Source organism: Typopeltis vanoorti, chromosome 6 (assembly GCF_054136105.1).
Source record: "Typopeltis vanoorti isolate ZY-2024b chromosome 6, IOZ_Tvanoo_1.0, whole genome shotgun sequence".
NCBI lineage: Eukaryota > Metazoa > Arthropoda > Arachnida > Uropygi > Thelyphonidae > Typopeltis > Typopeltis vanoorti.
Genome location: NC_143554.1, coordinates 127,882,758 through 127,902,888, shown reverse-complemented (window position 1 = coordinate 127,902,888; position 20,131 = coordinate 127,882,758). Strand labels below are relative to the sequence as shown.

The window sequence follows — 20,131 nt, the reverse complement described above, 5'->3', positions numbered from 1 at the left end:
AGAGTAGAACTCTAATAGTACCCATATATAAAAAAGGAAATAAAACTGAATGTGAGAATTACAGAGCTATTTCCCTACTGAGTGTTCCCGGCAAGATCTATGCAAGTATACTCGAGAAACGGTTAAGAAGAATTGTGGAAGAAAAGCTTGGTGAAGAATAAGCTGAATTCAGGGCAAATAGAGGCTTCACTTTACGACAAATAGTTGAGTAAGCATGGGAATATAACAAAGATCAGTATTTAAGTTTTGTCGATCTGGAAAAGGCATATGACAAGGTGCCAATAGAGAACCAATCAATATGCTACAGTTATATGGTGTAAATGGGGCATTATATCAAGCAATTCTTTGTCTTTATTTGAGTTGTAAATCAGCAGTTAGAATTGAAGGAAGTACAGGAAGATGGTTTAATGTTAAATCTGGTGTGAGACAAGGATGTACATTATCCCCTCTATTATTCATTATCTATATGGATCACATTATGAAGGAAAGTGGTATTAAACATGATATCAAAATTGGAGATGTTAATGTTAGCTCTTTGCTTTATGCGGATGACGTTATACTTCTAAATAAATCCATTACAAGTTTGCAAGATTCCCTGACTAAATTGAATAACTGTTGTAATAGGCATGGTATGAAGGTCAGCAATAAAAAGACAAAGACAATGAAAATAGGTAGAATCGTTGAAAATGTCAACTGGGTTGTGAACGGAGAACCTGTGAAACAAGTAAAACATTTCATCTACTTAGGCACAATTTTTACTGAAGATGGTAAATTAAATATGGAAATAGACAACAGAATCAACAAAGCTGGCATGGTAGGAAGTCAATTGAATAAATTCATATGGAATAAGAGAGAAATCAGACAACTCTAAATTAGCTGTATACAAGACAGTGTTCAAACCAGTTTTAACTTATGGATCTGAGAGCTGGGTCAGAAATAAAACACTTGACCAAAGACTGGAGACTGCAGATATGAGTCCTGAGAAAGATTTGAGGGGTGAATAGATGGCATGAGTGGCAATATCATATTAAAAACGAGGATATTAGGAAAGAACTTGACATTGTCAGCATCCAGGAATGCATTAGCAGAGCTAATCTCAAGTGGTATGGTCACTTAAACAGAATGGGCGAAAAAAGATTAGCAAAACAAGTGCCCTCTGCTAGGTTAGCAGGAAAACGACCCAGAGGAAGACCAAGAAATAGGTGGATTGATACGGTACAAAACGCCTTAGACAATAGAAATATAAGATCTGATAATATTGAAGTCTTGACAAGTAACAGACTGATTTGGAGGAAAATTGTAGATAGGAAGTTAGTAATGATGTAAATATTTCATGTAGTACTATCATATACTGTACGCCCCTTGAGGGTACAAATCAGTCAGGAATTTGATGATGATGATGACAAATGCTATCTCCTATATCATGTTTGTTGATGTGCTTCACAAATCAACAAACAAATGTTTATGAAATCATACATGTAATATAATCAAATGTGTGTGTGTGTGAAGAGAGTACCAGCTTAAGTTAGGGGATTGATGGTTTAATAACTAACACCTAAAATTGTTCATTTTTCTCTGTGTGTTCATGTACAGGTGGGGAGAGAGAGCTGTAGTGACTGATACTCCCAGTGGCACACTTGCATTTACTGCAGGATGATAATGGCATGTTAGTTCCAAACCAAAATATTTGTAAATTCATTGTTATTAATATTTGTTGTGCTTACATGACTAAGTATGCGTATGGGACTTTGGCACTAGTTTGTTATAGCATGTTAATTTGTTATAATGCTTTCTGTAGTGGTCAACTATATAATATTGTGAATAAATCATGAATTGTATGAATTAGATGTGCCTTTAATTAAATGCTGATTTGATGAAATTGATGCATTAGCCACACAATTCACTGTATAGTGAACAGTGATATTATTTTGAATTCTCAATATTTTAATGGTTTTGATTTTATAGGTATCTACAAATTGACCATGTCTCATAAGAAACTTGGCATTACTAAGGATATCATGGCCACTAAAGTTATACCATTTCTTATGCCTCTAACTATTGAAAATGGGCTTACTCTCAGTCAGGTAAGACCTTTAAAAGTATCCAGCATTACTTGCCTCATTTACTGTTTGAAAATGTAATACTTGTTATATATGTACTACTTTTGGTTAATGCTTAGTATTTTTTATGTATGTATTATGTTCTGTTAATTCTTAGTGTTTCTTATATATGTTCTATCTGTTAAAATGGTATATGTGTGCTTATGCATACATACAGTATATAACAAGATAATACTGGCAGTCCTCAGTTTACAACGGTTCAATTTATGCCGATTCACAATAACGCAGGATGCCTGCGCATGCTTTCTTACTGTAGTGTGGTCTGACTAAGAAACGACGCTAGCAGGCACTCTAGTGTTTGAGTGTTTACCGAGCTACTATGATGTATATGCATCAAACCTAGTTTTACTGTTGAATCTACCTAACTGTTCTAATTAATTTTTTTTTACATACATATGTATTTAAATTGATAAAGTACATAATTACGTACCATGTCTGATTTAAAAAAAAAAAAAAAAGTTCAGAAAAGTTAGCAGAACTTGGTGTTAAGAAGGCACAGAAAACAAATACACTTGAAAAGAAGATGGAGGTGATTTGAAGAATGGAAGATGGGCAGACATGTGCTAATGTCTGTAGAAGTATGATCCTTACCTCCTTTGACTGTTACTTCAATTACGAAAAATGCAGATAGAATAAAACAGTCTGCACAACAACTATCACAGTACTAAATGCAAAACATGTAAGTAGCAGGGTAATAAGTATTTCATGAAAAAATGGAAAAATTACTATGCATTTTTGAAAATTATGGAGACAACTACCGTGTTTGAATAAAAACTTTAGTTTAATATAACTAAAATCTACATTCGACGTTTCGACCTTTATGTCAAGGTCATCTTCTGGAGCATACAACTATACACAGGAAACAAGCTACACTACAATCAAACTGGTTTATTAAAGACACTGACCAACCGCTACAACAATTGTTGGCCTGACCTCTGTTGGAAAAAAAAAAAAAAAAAAAAAAAAAAATATATTATACATCGACGCTAGTCCTATTATTAGTGTTATCTGTTGGTTGTAGAAATACATTGGGCACAACAACAAGTATCTATCTATATACATATATTAACATCATGTACACATTCCAGCCAGTTGGCATGGAATGGTTTCTAATACTAGCTGAGGATTTGCTAGAGTCCTGACTTATGCTGGATCTTATATATTAGGTAGGCAGAATGTGTGCCATCCAGATCCTTGGAATTTTCATGCCATCTTTGTTGTTGATATTTGGGTGGTTTATCAGGATTTCGCAGGCTTCCTTAAATTTCCTTTCATACCAGGTTTTTGTGCGGTGTAAAGAGCAGGTGCTTTTCCAGTTGATTTGGTGTAAGGTGTTGAGTGCGTGGTCTGAGAGGCCTGCTTCACCATAATGGTTATATTTATTGTGTCTAATGTGTTCTTTCTTGCGTATAGGGATTGTCCGTCCTGTTTCACCAATGTATGGTAAGTTACAGGTGCAACGGATGCAATAGACTCCAGGATGTGCTAATGGGAGGAGAGGATCCTTAGAGAAGTTGAATATGGTTTGAAGTTTAGTGGGTTGTTTAAAGGTGGCATTGAGGTTATAATGTTGTAGGATTCTGTTGATTTTTTCCGATAACCCTTTAATGTATGGGATGGCTATGGTTTTACTGTAATCTAGATTTGTTTTTGTTGTAGTTTTATGGAGTATTTTATTAACAGTATTTTTGTTATAGCCATTCTTTATGAGTGTGTCACTAATGATTTTTAGTTCTTGTTTCAGGGCTTGCTGGTTAGAGCAAATTGTTGTAGCTCTGTTTTTAAGGGTGTTAATGACTCCATATTTTTGTGATGGATGGTGGTATGAATTAGCATGTATGTATTGGCCAATGTGTGTCGGTTTTCGGTAGACTGTGAAGGATAGACTGCCTGAAGGAAGACGTGTGACTAGTGTGTCTAGGAAAGGGAGCGAATTTTGGTTTTCGATTTCGATGGTAAATTATGTGTGTTTGTGTTGTTTGTTCAGGTGGCTAAGGATTGTGTTTAGCATTTAAGGAATGTGTCACCCGTGTGGCCAGATCGCAAACACGTTGACGACGTGTTCGCGATCTGGATGGCACACATTCAGCCTACTGAATATATAATATCCAGCATAAGTCAAGACTCTAGCCAATCCTCAGCTAGTATTAGAAACTATTCCATACCAACTGACTGGAATGTGTACATGATGTTAATATATGTATATAGATAGATACTTGTTGTGCCCAGTGTATTTCTACAACCAACAGATAACACTAATAATAGGACTCTAGTGTTGATGTATAATTTTTTTTTTTTCCGCCAGAGGTCAGGCCAACAATTGTTGTAGCAGTTGATCAGTGTCTTTAACAAACCAGTTTGATTGTATTGTAGCTTGTTTCCTGTGTATAGTTGTATGCTCCAGAAGATGACCTTGACATAAAGGTCGAAACGTCAAATGTAGATTTTAGTTATATTAAACTAAAGTTTTTATTCAAACACGGTAGTTGTCTCCATAACTTTCAAAAATGCATTCAGATCACCGTGTAAGCCTAAAAGAAAGGAAAAATTGTTATCATTATGGGTGGATGTCTTGAATCAGAAAAACATTCCTCTGACGCAGGCTATTATAACTGAGAAAGCAAAAACAATTTTTGACAATCTTAAAAAGACAGATGGAGGCTAAGAAATATTTTTAGGAAGCAAAGTTTGGTTCATTAGATTTAAGTCTTGGAGTAAGTGCCATAGTGTCAAATTATGTGGTGAGGTGGCTAGTGCAGACATTGCAGTAGCGCTGCTTTTCCTAAAGAATTTCAAGACTGTGTAGAACAAGGAAGTTATCATCCTGATTTCATTTTTAATGTTGATGAGACTGGACTCTACTGGAAAAAATTGCGATCACGTGTCTTCATTTTCTGTGAAGAATGTTCCGTTCCAGGTTTTAAAGCTGCAAAAAACAGACTTACGCTTTTGTTGGGTGTAAATGTCTCTGGAACCACTGTTGGTGTACCATTCGTCTAAAAGCCATGCGGCCAATCTATTGGAATGGAACAAGAAAGCTTGGATTACACAAGATGTTTTTATAGATTGGTACACAAATTGTTTTTGTCCTACCATGCTTTGCTTCTGAAAAAAAAATGCCCAAGGACATCCTCAAAACCTTGCTGAAGTAAGAACACTATTGGATGTCAAGGTTATTTACAGCCCCCAAGCATAATATCGCTTTTGCAACCGATGGATCAGGGGATTATATCAATCTTCAAAGCCTCTTACCTCTGTATAACATTCATGGAAATGGTAGGAGTCTTGGACACTTCAGTAAAAACTATTAAAGACTATTGGCGGTCATTTGATATTTTGAAGGGCATTAACAACATCAAGGCAGCTTGGAACGAAGTGTCAGCAAAGTGTTTAAAAGGAGCATGGCAAAAACTTCTTCCAGCATTTATGCACGACTTTGAGGATTTAGAGCAAGAGGAGAATGTTATTGAAGACATTATCAAGCTTGCGTGAGAGGCAGGATTGAACGATATTACAGCTGAAGATGTGACAGAAGTCTTAGAGAGCCATGATAAACCACTTTCCAATGAAGACTTAAAAGAATTAGCCGAACAATTAAGTCAACATCCAAAGGAGTAAAAAGAAAATGAAGAAGGTCCTCTGAGAGATATAAAAATGGCTATTTACAGCATATCCTTGCAAGCATGGAGGCATTGACTGATGAACTCTGCGAAATGGATCACGATTGGGAACGGAGTGTGAACGTAAAAAGGAGTGTAATCACATCCATTCGACCTTACACTGATCTCCTTAAAGAAAGAAAAAGACAGTCTAGGCAGTTAACACTGGATACTTTTTTCAAAAAAAATGCAGGTGATCCGAAACCAGGAACTTCAACATAGAAATATGTAATGTCTTTTCGAAGTTTCAGATTTTTTGTATATAATTTTGTTTTGTTTTCGTTATTAATAATTTTATTTTAACAAATATATATGTATGTATTATCAAAGCTTTAAATATAATAATATAACACATACTTCATGTGCAGATTTTTTGACTGCACGGAACATAATTTTGTACCTCCCATTAAAACTGGGTTAATTTTACGCTGATTCGGTTTATGCCTGTTTTTTCAGGAACAGAAGTGAGGCATAAACAGAGGGCTGCCTGTACTTTGAAAAAACAGTTTAACACATGTAAAGGAAATTAAAATTTATTAAAAAGTTGTACTTATTTTGCTCACTGTAATATGGGCATCATTCTGGGAGAGACCAAAAGAATTCGTTACAACATTCAAAATACAAGAATGAGTAAAACAGCATGAGCATAATACCAGGTGTCTTAGTCAAAGCTGAGTGAACAGGAGAAAATAGATGAAAGTTTTTGAGAATCGGGTATAGTTGTGTAATTCAAAATTAAAATAAAAAATATGAAAAATATTTGACAATTACTTCCCAAAACTTGGAGATAGACATGCAGTTTGTTCAATTAAGACTTCTAATAATGCCTTTTGTTGAAGGATAATAATGCAAATCTGAGTAGATATTACCTGCCAGTGAAGGAAGGCTTTAATGTAAATGGAAATTCAATATTGTTTTTATAATTGCAGTTTATAAGGTATCTAGAATGGGAAGACTGTTGTTAGATTGCATTCAAATGTGAATTTGATGCAGATGTATGAGGAGTTCATTCTGTCCAAAAATTGTGATAATTCTATTTCAGAGTGAGAACAGACTACAAAGACATCATCAACAAAGCATAGCCAAATACAAGTTTGAGGGAAAATGGTGTTAAAAAGTTGACTTTCCAAATGCTCCACAAAGTAATCAGTCAAAGCAGGTGAGATAGGACTTCCCATTTGCTTGTACAATTTATTCTGTCATGTGAAGTATCCTGCATTGAGGGTAAAGTTAAAAAATTTAATGCCATCAGGGAAGTCAGTGTTTAAAAACTGAAGAGTTTCTTGGAACAGTATGTTAGTAATTAAAGAAACCACATCAAAAGAAAACGTAATATCAGAGTCCAGTAAACAAATCTATTTTTTCTTTCTTCTTGAAATCAGAACTGTTTTTGAAGAAGATTCAAGAGATATTTAACTATGTGTAGGTTGACAGTATGAGCAAAATACTGTGGATGTTGATTTAATGTGGAAAAATGTAAAATTATGCACTTTGGGATATAAAGATTACAAGCTGTGTACCATATTGAGGGAACTTTATTCCAGGAAATTGATGAAGCCAGGGATTTGGGTGTTGTGGTAGATAGAGAACTGAAGTTTTTGAGAGTATATTGCTAAAGTAGCCAGGATAGCTCAAGGATTACTCAGTTATTGAAGAACCCACTAACAAGCAGAGATAAGAGAATTATAATTTCTCTGTATAAAGCATTCCCACCCTGTCTGGATTACTGTGCTCAGGTCACTTGGGTTTTTTGGGAATGAGTAAATGGTGGAGAGGATCCAGAGATGAATGACCAAGATGACAAGTGGTCTGTGGAATGTACCATATGAGGGTAGATTTTATAGAATTGATACAGGGGATGTTTCAGCACTTGGCTAGAGGGAGCAGAACAAGTTGTGGAAGTTGGGTAAGAGTGTGGTTAGCAAAGGCACAAGGACTAGACTTATTGCTTGGAGAGTAATGAATGAATGGAATGAGTTGCCTAAGTCAGTTGCGAGTGCTTTGGCTGTTAATGATTTCAAGGAGAGGTACAATAGTATTGTGTTGATAGTTTGGGTCTCCCACTATGAGGCTTAAGACTCCATGGAGGGTGCCCGTACGATAGTAATAAGTTGGATGGCCAGAGCAATCAACTATTGGACATAGTGGATGACCAGATTTGTGCACCTTCCAAGGTGCACAAATGATATATGGAAGACAAGAATGATGAATATCCAATTGATATGTGGAAGACAAGCATGATGAATATCCAATTGATATGTGGAAGATAAGCATGATGTGAATATGTAATTATTCAACATTGTTAGCATCTAAAGAGTATGTTTGGTCCAATAATTAACTTAATTTGTTTATTTGGCTTTGAGTAGGAGCCCTGCTGATTATATTGTATGATGATCTGTCCCATAATAAAACATTAAGTTTGCAATTATACTCCATGGTATTACTTGTTATATTATGTTATCTATTACTTGTGAGCCTTCTGGTATTGTCATATCTAATATTTCATAGTTTTTGGCACTTCTTAAGGCACTTCTGACTGTGTAATGTTCCATTCACCACAAAGCTTTTCTCTGGGCACCTTGTCATGTGCTTTTTCCAGATTTACAAAACTTAAGTATAGATCCTTGTCATATTCCATGATTTCTTAACTATTTATCTTAAAGTGAAAAGCCGAATCTTGAAGAAATTCTTCTGTAATTCTCGCATTCAGCTTTATTCCCTTTTTTTATAGATGGGTACTATCAGAGCTCTACTCCAATCATCAGGAATTTGACCTTCAGACCAGGCTCTCTGAATTATGAAGTGTAGTCACTGCAAAACTTTTATACCTCCACACTTAAGTATTTCTGGTTGAATATCATCTACCTCAAGTATTGGTATGTACTCTTTGCATTTCCCTTGAAAATTTTCTAGTATGGTTCTGTCACTGCTTGGTTCATTTAACAGTCTTTCAAAGTAATTATTCCAGCCATCTAGGATATTCTTATCTTCAATTTGCATTCCATCTTTATCATCTTTGATTCCTTTTACAGTATTCTTACCTCCATTTCTAATCTTCTTTAATAGCCTCTAGAAAATTTTGTCAACTTTCTGATATTTATTTTTAATACTCTTACCAAAGTCTTCCCATGACTTTGGTATGAGTATCGATGGTCATCCAAGACTGTTTCTGACTTGTGTCCACCATAGTGTTCTTATTTTTCTATTCTTGCAAACAACTTCACCACATACCTAACTAGCTGAATCAATCAGTGTTTTCTTCGGAGTTTTCCCCTGAGACTCCGAGGTTTGGTTCTTGAAACATGAAGCAAATTGTTTTCAATTTGTTTCATTTTTTTCTTCAATAATGTTTTCATAGTTGTCTACAATTTATTGTAAAAGCTGCTCAACTTTAATTCTTTTTAAAGCTTTCTTACATTCTGTACTTTTCAATGTGATATTTATTTTTATCCTGCTTAGTACTAAGTAATGGTCACTTCCAATTTCAGATCTGTACACTCTTGCATCCTGAACAAGCTTGATGATAATACTATCAATAATGCATAGTCAATGAGGTTTTTTTTTTTATTTCTTACATCTTTTCTTGATGTTAGTAATGACTAGTCTGTGTCCTGAGCAGAGGTCTAGTAAATAATTACCACTAGTATTAGCTTTGCCCTTTTCTCCAAATTTTCCCAAAATGTTCCTATATGCTAGTGGGATTCATTTCCTATTGTTCAGTTCTCCAATGACCATTTTTCCATTTTCTTTATGTCAGCTGCCTATTCCAAGGAAGAAGTGGAGGAATATAAAAAAATTCCTCCACTTCTTCCTTGGAAGAACCTTCTTGGAAGAACTGGGTACATAGACACAAATAAGTTTCATTGTCCATTTTGAAGTTTGCCCACATAACTCTACTTGAAACTGCCTTCCAATCAAGAAGTTATCTTCATGTTTGGTGTTGAATGCTATCACTACTCCTTCCTTTTCTTGATCATTATTGCCTGAAAATAACATCATATACTTATTATTTAGTAAGATCTCACCTGATTTTGCCTTGTTTGTCTCAGTAATGCCACGTACTACTTTTCCAATTCTTCAAGTTTGATTTCCTTTCCATTAATACTCCTTATATTGATGGTTTCTATCTTTAGTTCTGATGTTGGGTTTATTCTTCTTCTAGATGTTGAGTTGTAGCTTGAGAGCCCAACTCAAATTGAGACCTCAGTAAAAACATCAATAAATTTAGGTGCATTGAGCCCTCAGTAGACCTTTATGAACTGCTCATTAAGTATCTACACTATATCTTCAGGAAAGATATAAATAAATTTTGATCTATTGAGACCTCAGTAAGGATTAAAATTGGTTTGGGTAGTAACCTTTCCCACAATGCATAAGCTTTATTATTATTCTAAGACCCCATGGAGTCAAAGACTCATCTAGGAGTTCTTTTTGTCATACACACAGCTCATCATACTGCACCTCAAATAAACTCAAATGCCCTGCAGACACCACACTCTCAGGCAAGGAATTCTAATCATTCACAACTCTGCATGCAAAAAACTTTCTTCTCTCACTCCTGCTTGCACCCACATTATACAGCTTCCAGGGATGTCCGCTGGTTTTCTCCTGATCTCTCCCTGTTTGCTGTAAAACGTCTCCAACATTGATCCTATAACAAACCCTAACTAACTTATAGGTCTATATCAGCCCCATCTTCTTCCTATCCACTAGACTCTGTAAATTGCATCTTCTCAACCTTTCCTCATATTCAACATTCCAGAGATCAGAAACCTTAGTCAGTCGTCTCTGGACCCTTTCCAACATCTCTTCATCCTTTTGCAAACCAGGTGACCAAATTTGTACACAGAAGTCCCTGTGTGACTGAATCAAAGCCTTATACAAACAAGAATCTCCTTACTTCTACAAGTTGGTGTCCTCTGCATCATTCTAAGAATTCTTTTCTGTTGTTTTCACAATTTTGGTAATGTGTCCCCTAAATTTCAGATCCTTATCCACTATCACCCCCAAGATCTCTTATTTCCTCCTCCTCCAACAACATATCCCCACCAAGCATAAATTCTACATTCCATCTTTGTTTCCCAAATTTCAAAACCTTACATTTTGCAACATTGAACTTGCATCCCCATTTCTGTGCACATTCACTCAATTTATTCAAGTCTTCTTGTAAGGCCACAACATCTTCTCTACTCTTCATAGATTGTCCCAACTTTGCATCATCTGCAAAGAACTGAATATCCCCATCCAACCATCCAAATCTTTGCCAATATCATTAACATACAGGTTAAACAGCTATGGCCCTAAAACAGAACCCTGAGGCACACCTGAGGAAGAGGAAAATCACACTAGTGACTTTCCTCTTCCTGGATATTGCTCCCCCATACACAACTTGCTGATACCTATCAGATAGCCAATCTCTGATTCAATGCACTAATCTAATATCCAATCCCATCCACTCTTGTTTGACTGTCAACTTATCTTGGTAATCTATCAAAAGCATTTGCAAAATCTAAGTATATACCGTGTATCCCTCTCCTCTGTCCAAGGAAGCCATCACCTTATTGTAATAAGTAAGTAGATTACTAAAACATGACCTCCCTTTAGCAAATTCATGCTGTCCATCAAAGATAATACCATTGTTGTCAACCCAGTTTTGGATCCTAGTTCTCACAAGCTTCTCCAACAATTTAACCACAACACCTGACACACAGATAGGCCTATGATGCCTGAGTTCTATCACCTCCTTTATGAAGTGGCACAATCTTGCCCTCCTTCTACTTGTTTAGAACTCGACCCTGTGCAAGACTGATATTAAAAAAAATATGTCAAGGCAGATGTCAATTCCCCTGGCACATTCCTTCAGAATACATGGTGATGTATTATCAAGTCTCACAGCCTTATTAACATCAAGTTTTGCTTAATTCCCCATACACATCTTCCTCACTTATATCAGTCTGTCCTTCCCATCATCAACTGCTCTCAATCTCTCCATGATGTCACATTCACAAGAATGGAAGACCTTTATGAACTGCTTATTACGTATCTCCACTATATCTTCTGCCATAGTTGTCCTTATACCATTTTCTCTAATCAATGTCATCCTTCCATTATCATTCTTTTTTTTTGTTAGCTACATATCGAAAGAACTCCCTAGGATTCTTTTTGGCTTTATTAGCTAACCGTTACTCATACTTTACTTTTGCTTCCCTTACCGACCAAGTCACCCTCCTTGCCTGGTCTTTGTAATCCTCTTGGAATTGCTTATTACCAGTTCCAAGAGGAATTGCACACCTACCTTATTTAATCTTCTGACCCCTTGGAATACATTTATACATCTGCTACATAGTTCTTGAATATCCCCAAGCTGCATTGATCTCTTTTCCAGCTATCTCCTCATTCCATGCTAAACCTGCAAGCTGTCTCCTGAGCTCTTCATAATCGCAACCCTTATAGTTCCACATATACCCTTTTCTCCCAGAGGTCCTCACACTGCTGGCAACCACTCAGGTAATCACTTCATGGTCACTCTCACCAACCGGAGGGTAATTTGACACCTTATTTATAATTACATCCTCTGATGAGATGATCAAATCCAAGACCCCTAATCCTCGTGTGCCTTCTGTTACATACTACCTGAGGTAGTTATCCCCCCTCAGAAAATCAAGAAATTCATTTTCTTTACTTCTGGTTGCTATCTCATCATTCTAGTATATATTGCCATAGTTAAAATCACCCATAATAATAATCCTTTTCCTATTTGTTTGACTAATTTGATTATACATTTCATAGTCACTACCATCCACATTATCAGGTCTATAACAACATCCAACTAAGTATTTCATTCTATTCACCTCTATCCTCACACCATACTGTCTTAAAACCACTGCCACTATTTCTCTCTTGCATCTCTACTTTGTATGGACATAACTCTTTCTCTATTACCAATAGTACTCCCCATCCGTTTTTTCCTTTCTGTCCTCATGAAACACATCATACCCTTCCATCTCTATTCCTGTTGGAATGTCGTCCTCATCCAACCATGTTTCACTTATTTCAACAATTTTTGGGTGAACAGACTCAATTAATGCAACCATTTTATTTGCCTTTTTTCTTGCACTTCTAGCATTTGTATACAAACACAGCAGCTTATTCCTGGATCTATAGCTAGTTCCACTAACACCGTTTATTTGATGTGACTTCTCCGTGCTTAACTCGAACAATTTCTTTTTCTTGTTATTCATCTTCGAACCTTCTTCAGATTCAACTGTTTTCCCTTGATCCCAGGTCATCCCCCCCCTCCCTTTTTGTCTACACATGCATTCACATCCTCTTGGAGCATCTACCTTTCTCACGCTGTGTTCCTCTGTCCACCCTGTTTCCCTGTCTGTCTTGCACACTTGTTCTCTCATTCTCTGTACTCATACTGTTCACTTCTTCATTCACAACCACCTCTTCAATCTCTCTTGTCTTACTCTCCTGTTCCTCCACGTTGCTTACCACTTGATCAGATTTATTCTCTGCACTCACTTCTCTACCTTCCAGCAGCAGTCTCTCCAAGCGACTCACACCAAAACCACTCAAATGCAGTCCATTTCTCCTATACAGTTCACTTTGTCCTTCAAACGCATTCCACACAATATAAAAACTGCACTCTTTCTTCTCACACATTTCTGCTAACATATCATTCATAATCCTTGCTCTCTGCCTCATCTCACCACTGTCATACTTGGGCAACATGCTTACTACCATTGCTATCACACTATTCTCTTTTATTTGTCTCAACAACCTCCTGATATCCAATCTGACGTTCTTTGTTTTGCAGTCAAGTCATATGTACCTATTACATCTACCAACTCTTTTGCTCACTTCTCATATCTAGTCACTCTACTCATTCTACCTCCAGTAAAACATACTTCATGCATCCTCTCATCCAGTACACCTTTAATAATTGAATCGCCATACAACACCACTCGTGGGTCTTTTGTTACCTCTTTTATACCAACATTATTTATTTTCATCATTTTCACTCTTCCATACATATCTCAAATTCTCTTAACTTCATTCTGCATCCATTTCATCTCTTATATCATCTTAATGACTGATCTTTTGAATCTTGCATCACATTTTTGCTGTCATTCATTCTTTTGAATTTTTGAACTTTCAAATCTTGTCACACTTTTGCTCTCATTCATCCTTTTGAATTTTCGAACTTTTGAACCTTGTGTCATACAAGCTTGTTCACAGTCAACGCCGCTCTCCATCTTATATTTAACTGCACTTTGTTTTGTAACTTCTGCCACATTCCTATCACTTTTGTCTCTCTTACCATCGATTGTTAAGTTTCTCACATTGGCAGATTGCTCGTTCTCATTTTTCAAAACTTGAACATTTTTTTGCTGCTCCTTTACACTATCTTTTTCTATCAGACGAGCACTCATCCTACTCGTCGCATTCTCACTACTAACACCTTCAGTTATCAACAGATTAGCACTCATCAAGTCCTCATTTCAGCTCCCATTTTGTACACACCCTCCTTCCATCTGCCTGAAATATCCACAATTTATCTATATAATCAAACAAGTACATATTGCACACCTCACATTTCATAAAATGACTGAAATCAAAATTGAATTCCTGCATGGGCGAAGCCACCACCATCTTTCCTCTGCTGGTTGCTATACTGAGCTCTGATTTCAAGATTTTGTAAATAAACTTAAACAAAAAATCCCACACACCAATAACACTGCAAGCGCACAACTTTTATAGCAACTCTTACTCATGCACACACACTTATATACTATTAATTATTTCAAAAAACACCGCTACTTCTCACCACACATTATGGGATATTAAGGCAACTCATGTGTAGTCAGTAGCCTCTATGTACAAGTAGACTAATGAGGTTACTTCATGCTTATGCTTGGGTATAGGATTAAAACAAAAATTTAATTACTTGGCAAGTAAAATATATATGAACAAACAGTTTATAAAAATTCTAACCCTAAGTGGTGCCTGTCTAAAAGAGAGAGAGCGAGGGGATATTTAAACAATTTTAAATGCCAAGCTTAATATATTTAAAGTTGCAGGACTGTAACCAAAATACAGCAGCAGATTTAGGAAAATGCCTGCATAATAATTAAGTAATTAGCAGGCTGAGAGGTGGGCCTCAGGATTAATTTTCCAAAATCTCTAGAATCCTGAGTATAATATTTTTTGAGATTTTGAGGATATGCTTTAAAGTTACTAGGGGAAAGGAAGGGGATTAACATAATTAGGAAGCTAAGAGGAGAGTCTTAGGATTCTCTCTCTCTCAGATCTTTGGAAGACTGAATCAATTAAGTTTTCTTTCCAATCAGGTAAGAAATTTTTTTGGACTTTCTTACCTGATTGGAAAGTGAGACCCCACTGACATGACCGATCCAGCACACTGTGAGTTCAAATCCCACAATAATATGGATGTTTGGCAAAGTCTTTAGGTGGGGGTTTAGATTATGTAGTGCAAAATAACTCACTGCTTACTGGATGCTGAAGAGTAACATATTAGGTCTATTTGTTTAATCCTTAACTTCTTTGTGGTACTAAAAATGTACTATGGATTTCCGATTTCCATTCGATCTTTCATGAGTGGAATTGACATCCCCCACAAACTTGCTTCTGTATAGAAGATTTTTGTTGAATTGTGCAGAATGCAAAATAAGTTTTCCTAAGACCAGAATGTCTATAATGATGGTATCAGATATACTGTTTTGCTGTCCGTGCCTAATGTTTGTTCATTGTCTTTACCATCTTGCAAGAACAAGGAATTTATAACCCCCCCCCCCTGGTGGTTCAAAAATGGAATTGAATTTTTATGGCTGTTACTTTACTGTGCTATTTATGTTATGCAAATAATGTTTCAGTAGTCAGAGTATTTTTTTGAGGTGTCCAGAATATATAGGACGAATACAGATTTGCTGAAGGTTCATTGTTTAAGAGGTGGAGATTTGATCAAAGCAGATATTTCTTTCCCTCTTGCACAATATTTTATGCAGCTTTATTGGGGCAGGGAGGGGGGTTACTATTGGTGAAATATTTGCCTATGTGGATGAGTTTTCTTTAAGCTAAAATGTTCAGGATCCATTTGGTTGATATGTGATCAAGGATTGCAAATTGTTATTATTCTTTTAATTGTAAATTGGTTCATGGTTGTAGATGAATTATATATAGATGAAGCATTTCTAATGTGTCTGGGCCATGTTGCTAAACGGAGAGCATATCAGTCATGTAACATAGCTAAATATGGAAGCCTGTGGGGGAAGAAGCATCAGATGTCACATGCATTAGCAGAGAATATTGAATTTGATAGGGTTTGGCAGCAGATTGGCATCTTATGGTGTGTGCTATATGCTCTTGTAATTTGTTACTCAGTATGTGAAATGATTTGACTTCTCTTCAGATTTTTTTGCCACTGCAAGAGAATACCTTAGGGATCTGTTTATCACCTATCTGATTTCTCTTGTATATAAATTACTTTCTCTTGCTGACCTCAAGCTCTTTCCATAATTTTGCTGGTAGTATGTCTCATTCCTCCACACTTATCAAATCATGCAGTGTTCTTGATGCCTGGGATAAAATATCCCAAGCCTTAAGAATTTCTACAAACAGTGCCTATAACACTGATCTCCATGCCAGTTCTTCACTGGGATGATGACAACCTGTCACTCTCCATGCTACCGAAACATGGTTTTGTCTTTTTTTGTGCAAAGCTTCATCTTCCCTTATCTTGATAATACCGGGCCTACCAGACAAAACAAAAACTAGATCTCAGATTGGTTCCAAAGAAGCATTTCTACAAACAGTGCCTATAACACTGATCTCCATGCCGTTCTTCACTGGGATGATGACAACCTGTCACTCTCCATGCTACGAAAACATAGTTTTGTCTTTTTTTGTGCAAAGCTTCATCTTCCCTTATCTTGATAATACCGGGCCTACCAGACAAAACAAAAACTAGATCTCAGATTGGTTCCAAAGAAGCATTATTGCAATAGCACACAGTTTTAACAATTATAGCTGAAACTACAAAATATGTTTCACAGTAGAAGTTGAAGGAAACAGAATACTTCCTTTTCTGGATGTATTAATCTCAGTTACTGATCAAATCTTTCATGATAAAATCTTTCATGATATATGGAGGAGAGGAAAAAATAAAATGCAATACCAGAAGTTATTTACATACTACTTCCCACCGTCATCCTGTCCAGAAGTTAGATCTCATAAAGACACTCAGAGATAGAGCATACACTATAATCAGGTGAGAAAAACAAAAGGAAACAATTAATGGATTATGGGAGGTACTCCAGAAGAATGGCTTTAATCTTAAGACTGTCTGTCATATTTTTCAAAGACCGTCAGTTATTTTGACATGATATTCTTGTATAAAGAAAACGTAGACAACAAAGGTGGTAGTTAACTTACATAAAATATGTTATGGGTAAAATTGTTAATGTTTATTAGCTATTAAAACTTGGCATCAAACAGGTGAAGAAATCTCCATAATGCTGAGGTCACCAAAGCAACCTCATTCACATCTCTTTAGAGACCAGATATATATAAAATTTTCAGCATATGCAGTATCGGTTATATTGTGCAGATCGGACATTCAGTTGAGATTCACATGAAAGAATATATTAATGATGTCAAGAAAAGGCAAGTGCAAAATTTGGCCTAGCTTCAGCTTTTCATGCTACCAGCAAGTACTAGTTTCAGTTTTACAGTATCAGTTGCTTGATACTGTAGAATTGTATCAGTGCAGGGGAAGAAATTAAGAAATACTTATTGGAATGTAGAATGCATTCCTAAGTTTCAAAGAATAAATAGGTTAGGAGTGAAATGGATGTGCAGTTTTATTAAATAGGTTCTTAAAACAAAGATAAATGTAAAAGGAATACTGCATGCATAAGGATGATTCTGCCTATGAAAATTATAAGATGCAGGCCAGAAGAGTTAGAAATATAGTACAGAAAGCTAAGTCTGAGAATGAAAATAAACTGGCTCTGCAAGTTAAAGACAATCCAAATGCATTTTGTTGTTATGCTGCAAATAAAAGAAAGGCTGAATAAATGTGAAAGAATAACTTTACTGAATGCAGATGGTATGCAGGTAATAGACACAGAAAAGATTGTTCAACTAATGAGTGCCCATTTTGCTAAGTTATCAACATGTGTATGCAACATTGAACTTAATGCCTCTTCACTGAATGAAGAAACTCAGGTATATGAGGCATTAATAATTTTATTATTGCAAATATTTTTGCTTGAAACTAACAGATCATCAGTACACAAACACATTCATATGTTGTGGCACTCTAGCATCAGGCTCATCTGTAAGAAAGGAATAATATTCCATTGTTCATATTGCACCTTGTGAATGTGCTTATGCACTGATGATAGATGGCTTGTTAGTTTCAGGCTGAAATATTTGCAATAATAAAATTATAATTATTAAATCTTTTGCCATGTTTTTCTCATAATTGTTAATGGTATATTATATTAGTTAGGGAATTATGCTAGAAGAAACTGATCAGGCAAGGGATCACTCTTGGAGTTTTAGTGAATAGGAAGTTGAGGGTGGGGGGGGGAGATTTCAAATACAACTCAGAGGATAATTACAATGAACATGACTTGGAAGAATAAGGAAGTCTTTGTCTCTTTACAAGACCTTGATATGACCTTACTTGAACTATTGTGTACAGATCTGGTCTCCTGGTTTTTGTAATGATGCAGATACAGTGGAGGGGGAGGTGAAAAGGAAAGTGTTAAATATGATAGTAGTACTGCAGAATGTAAATTATGAGGGTAGATTAAGAATTTGTGGACTGCCAACACTAACAAATGAAGAAACACAAGTATATGAGGCATTAATAATAATAAAAGTTACCCGCAGATAGAATTTTTAATTTGATAGAAGGGGACAGTAGGACATCCGTGGAAGTTGAGGATGGTTGCATTCAAGAGAGAGGTGACATCAAAATTTTTCTTTCATAAAGCTTTGCTTAATAGGAATGAACTGTCTTTGCAGGCAGTGTGAATGAATTCAAGACAAGGTATGACAGCTGTGTTGGTGATATGCTGTCTCCCTTGATGAGTCCCTGCCTCCTTGGAGTTCACTGGTAATAATAACAAGAGTATCAGGTACTTTGGCAACTCCCAAGAATGCCATATACTGAATTCAACAGGCTATGTTCACAAAATCACAAAAGCTGCTGAAATCCTATGCTGTGTAATGTCTATCATAACCTAGTTTTCCCAACTTCTTATGTATGCTGACTATAGTTGGTTTAAAATAAAGGCTTGCATTTTATTATAAAGCTTTGTTTTAATCCAGTCATGGTCACAAGACATACGAAGTTGGGAAAACTAGGTTATGTTAGACGTTACATAGCACAGCTCAACAGCGAGCCATGTGTTTGCAGTCTCACAGTGGGCACCAACTTTTTAATGACAGTTCAGCCGATGGCAGATTTAAGAATCAGTCTATTATACACATTTTTAATTAATTTGTATTCCTGATGATGTATGCCATAAACCATAGGAAACATTGAATAAACAATTTTTATGAATGTTCTTGTAGTTTATACCAGAAGTAACATCTTGAATTTGGAAATGTCAGATTAGAGATGATGATTAACAAAATGAAATCGCAGGCTTATGAGAAGCAAGATGGATAAGAGGAGAATGTTGTCAGGATAAAATTATGATAGTTCATGCATAATAGATGCTAGGAACAAGAAGGGAGTAATAATACTGTAAACATTCTTTGTGGAAAAAGCTATAACTAATTTATATAAATCAAGTGGATATTAAATTCAGCATTATTTCAAAGCTGAATGTGGAAACAATGAAAGTTTCATAAAAAAAAAAAAAAAGATGACCAGAGAGCTTACAGGAATACACTCGCCAGCATTTACAAGTTGCCCTAGTGCAGACCATATAGAAGACATGGTCACTTGCCCAAGTGTCCATATATTTCCCTTTAATTGGTCCATTTTGATAAGATTTCACTGGCATGATAGCTGTTTCAATCTAGTTGGTTCTCTTCAGAGACCAGGCAGAAATCTTAAAAGGACAAAAACTTTTGTTCAGTACTCTGGAACTCAAAGTGTCGGAGAGATGTATTTTTCATAAGTGAACTTTTGGTCGGTGCGTAAAGTATTTACTAAAATAAAGGTGAATATATGGACCGTTGAGCAAGCGATCATGTCTTTTATGTGGTCCATGATAGGGCAACTCATAAATGCCTGTGAGTCTATTCCCATAAGCTCTCTGCTCAACTTTTTTTATGAAACTTTCATAGTTTCTACATTCGGCATTT

At 36.0% G+C, this 20,131-nt stretch overlaps 1 protein-coding gene across 2 annotated transcripts in view; it reads left to right on the top strand.

The window, feature by feature from the left end:
- LOC150105927 (SCY1-like protein 2) overlaps window positions 1-20,131 on the top strand; it is a 304,184-nt gene that overhangs the window by 231,121 nt on the left and 52,932 nt on the right. For both annotated transcript variants that reach the window (XM_090393688.1, XM_090393689.1), the window contains one exon: window positions 1,966-2,084. In XM_090393688.1, coding sequence (XP_090249814.1) covers window positions 1,966-2,084 — 119 coding nt within the window. The remainder of the gene's footprint in view (window positions 1-1,965; window positions 2,085-20,131) is intronic.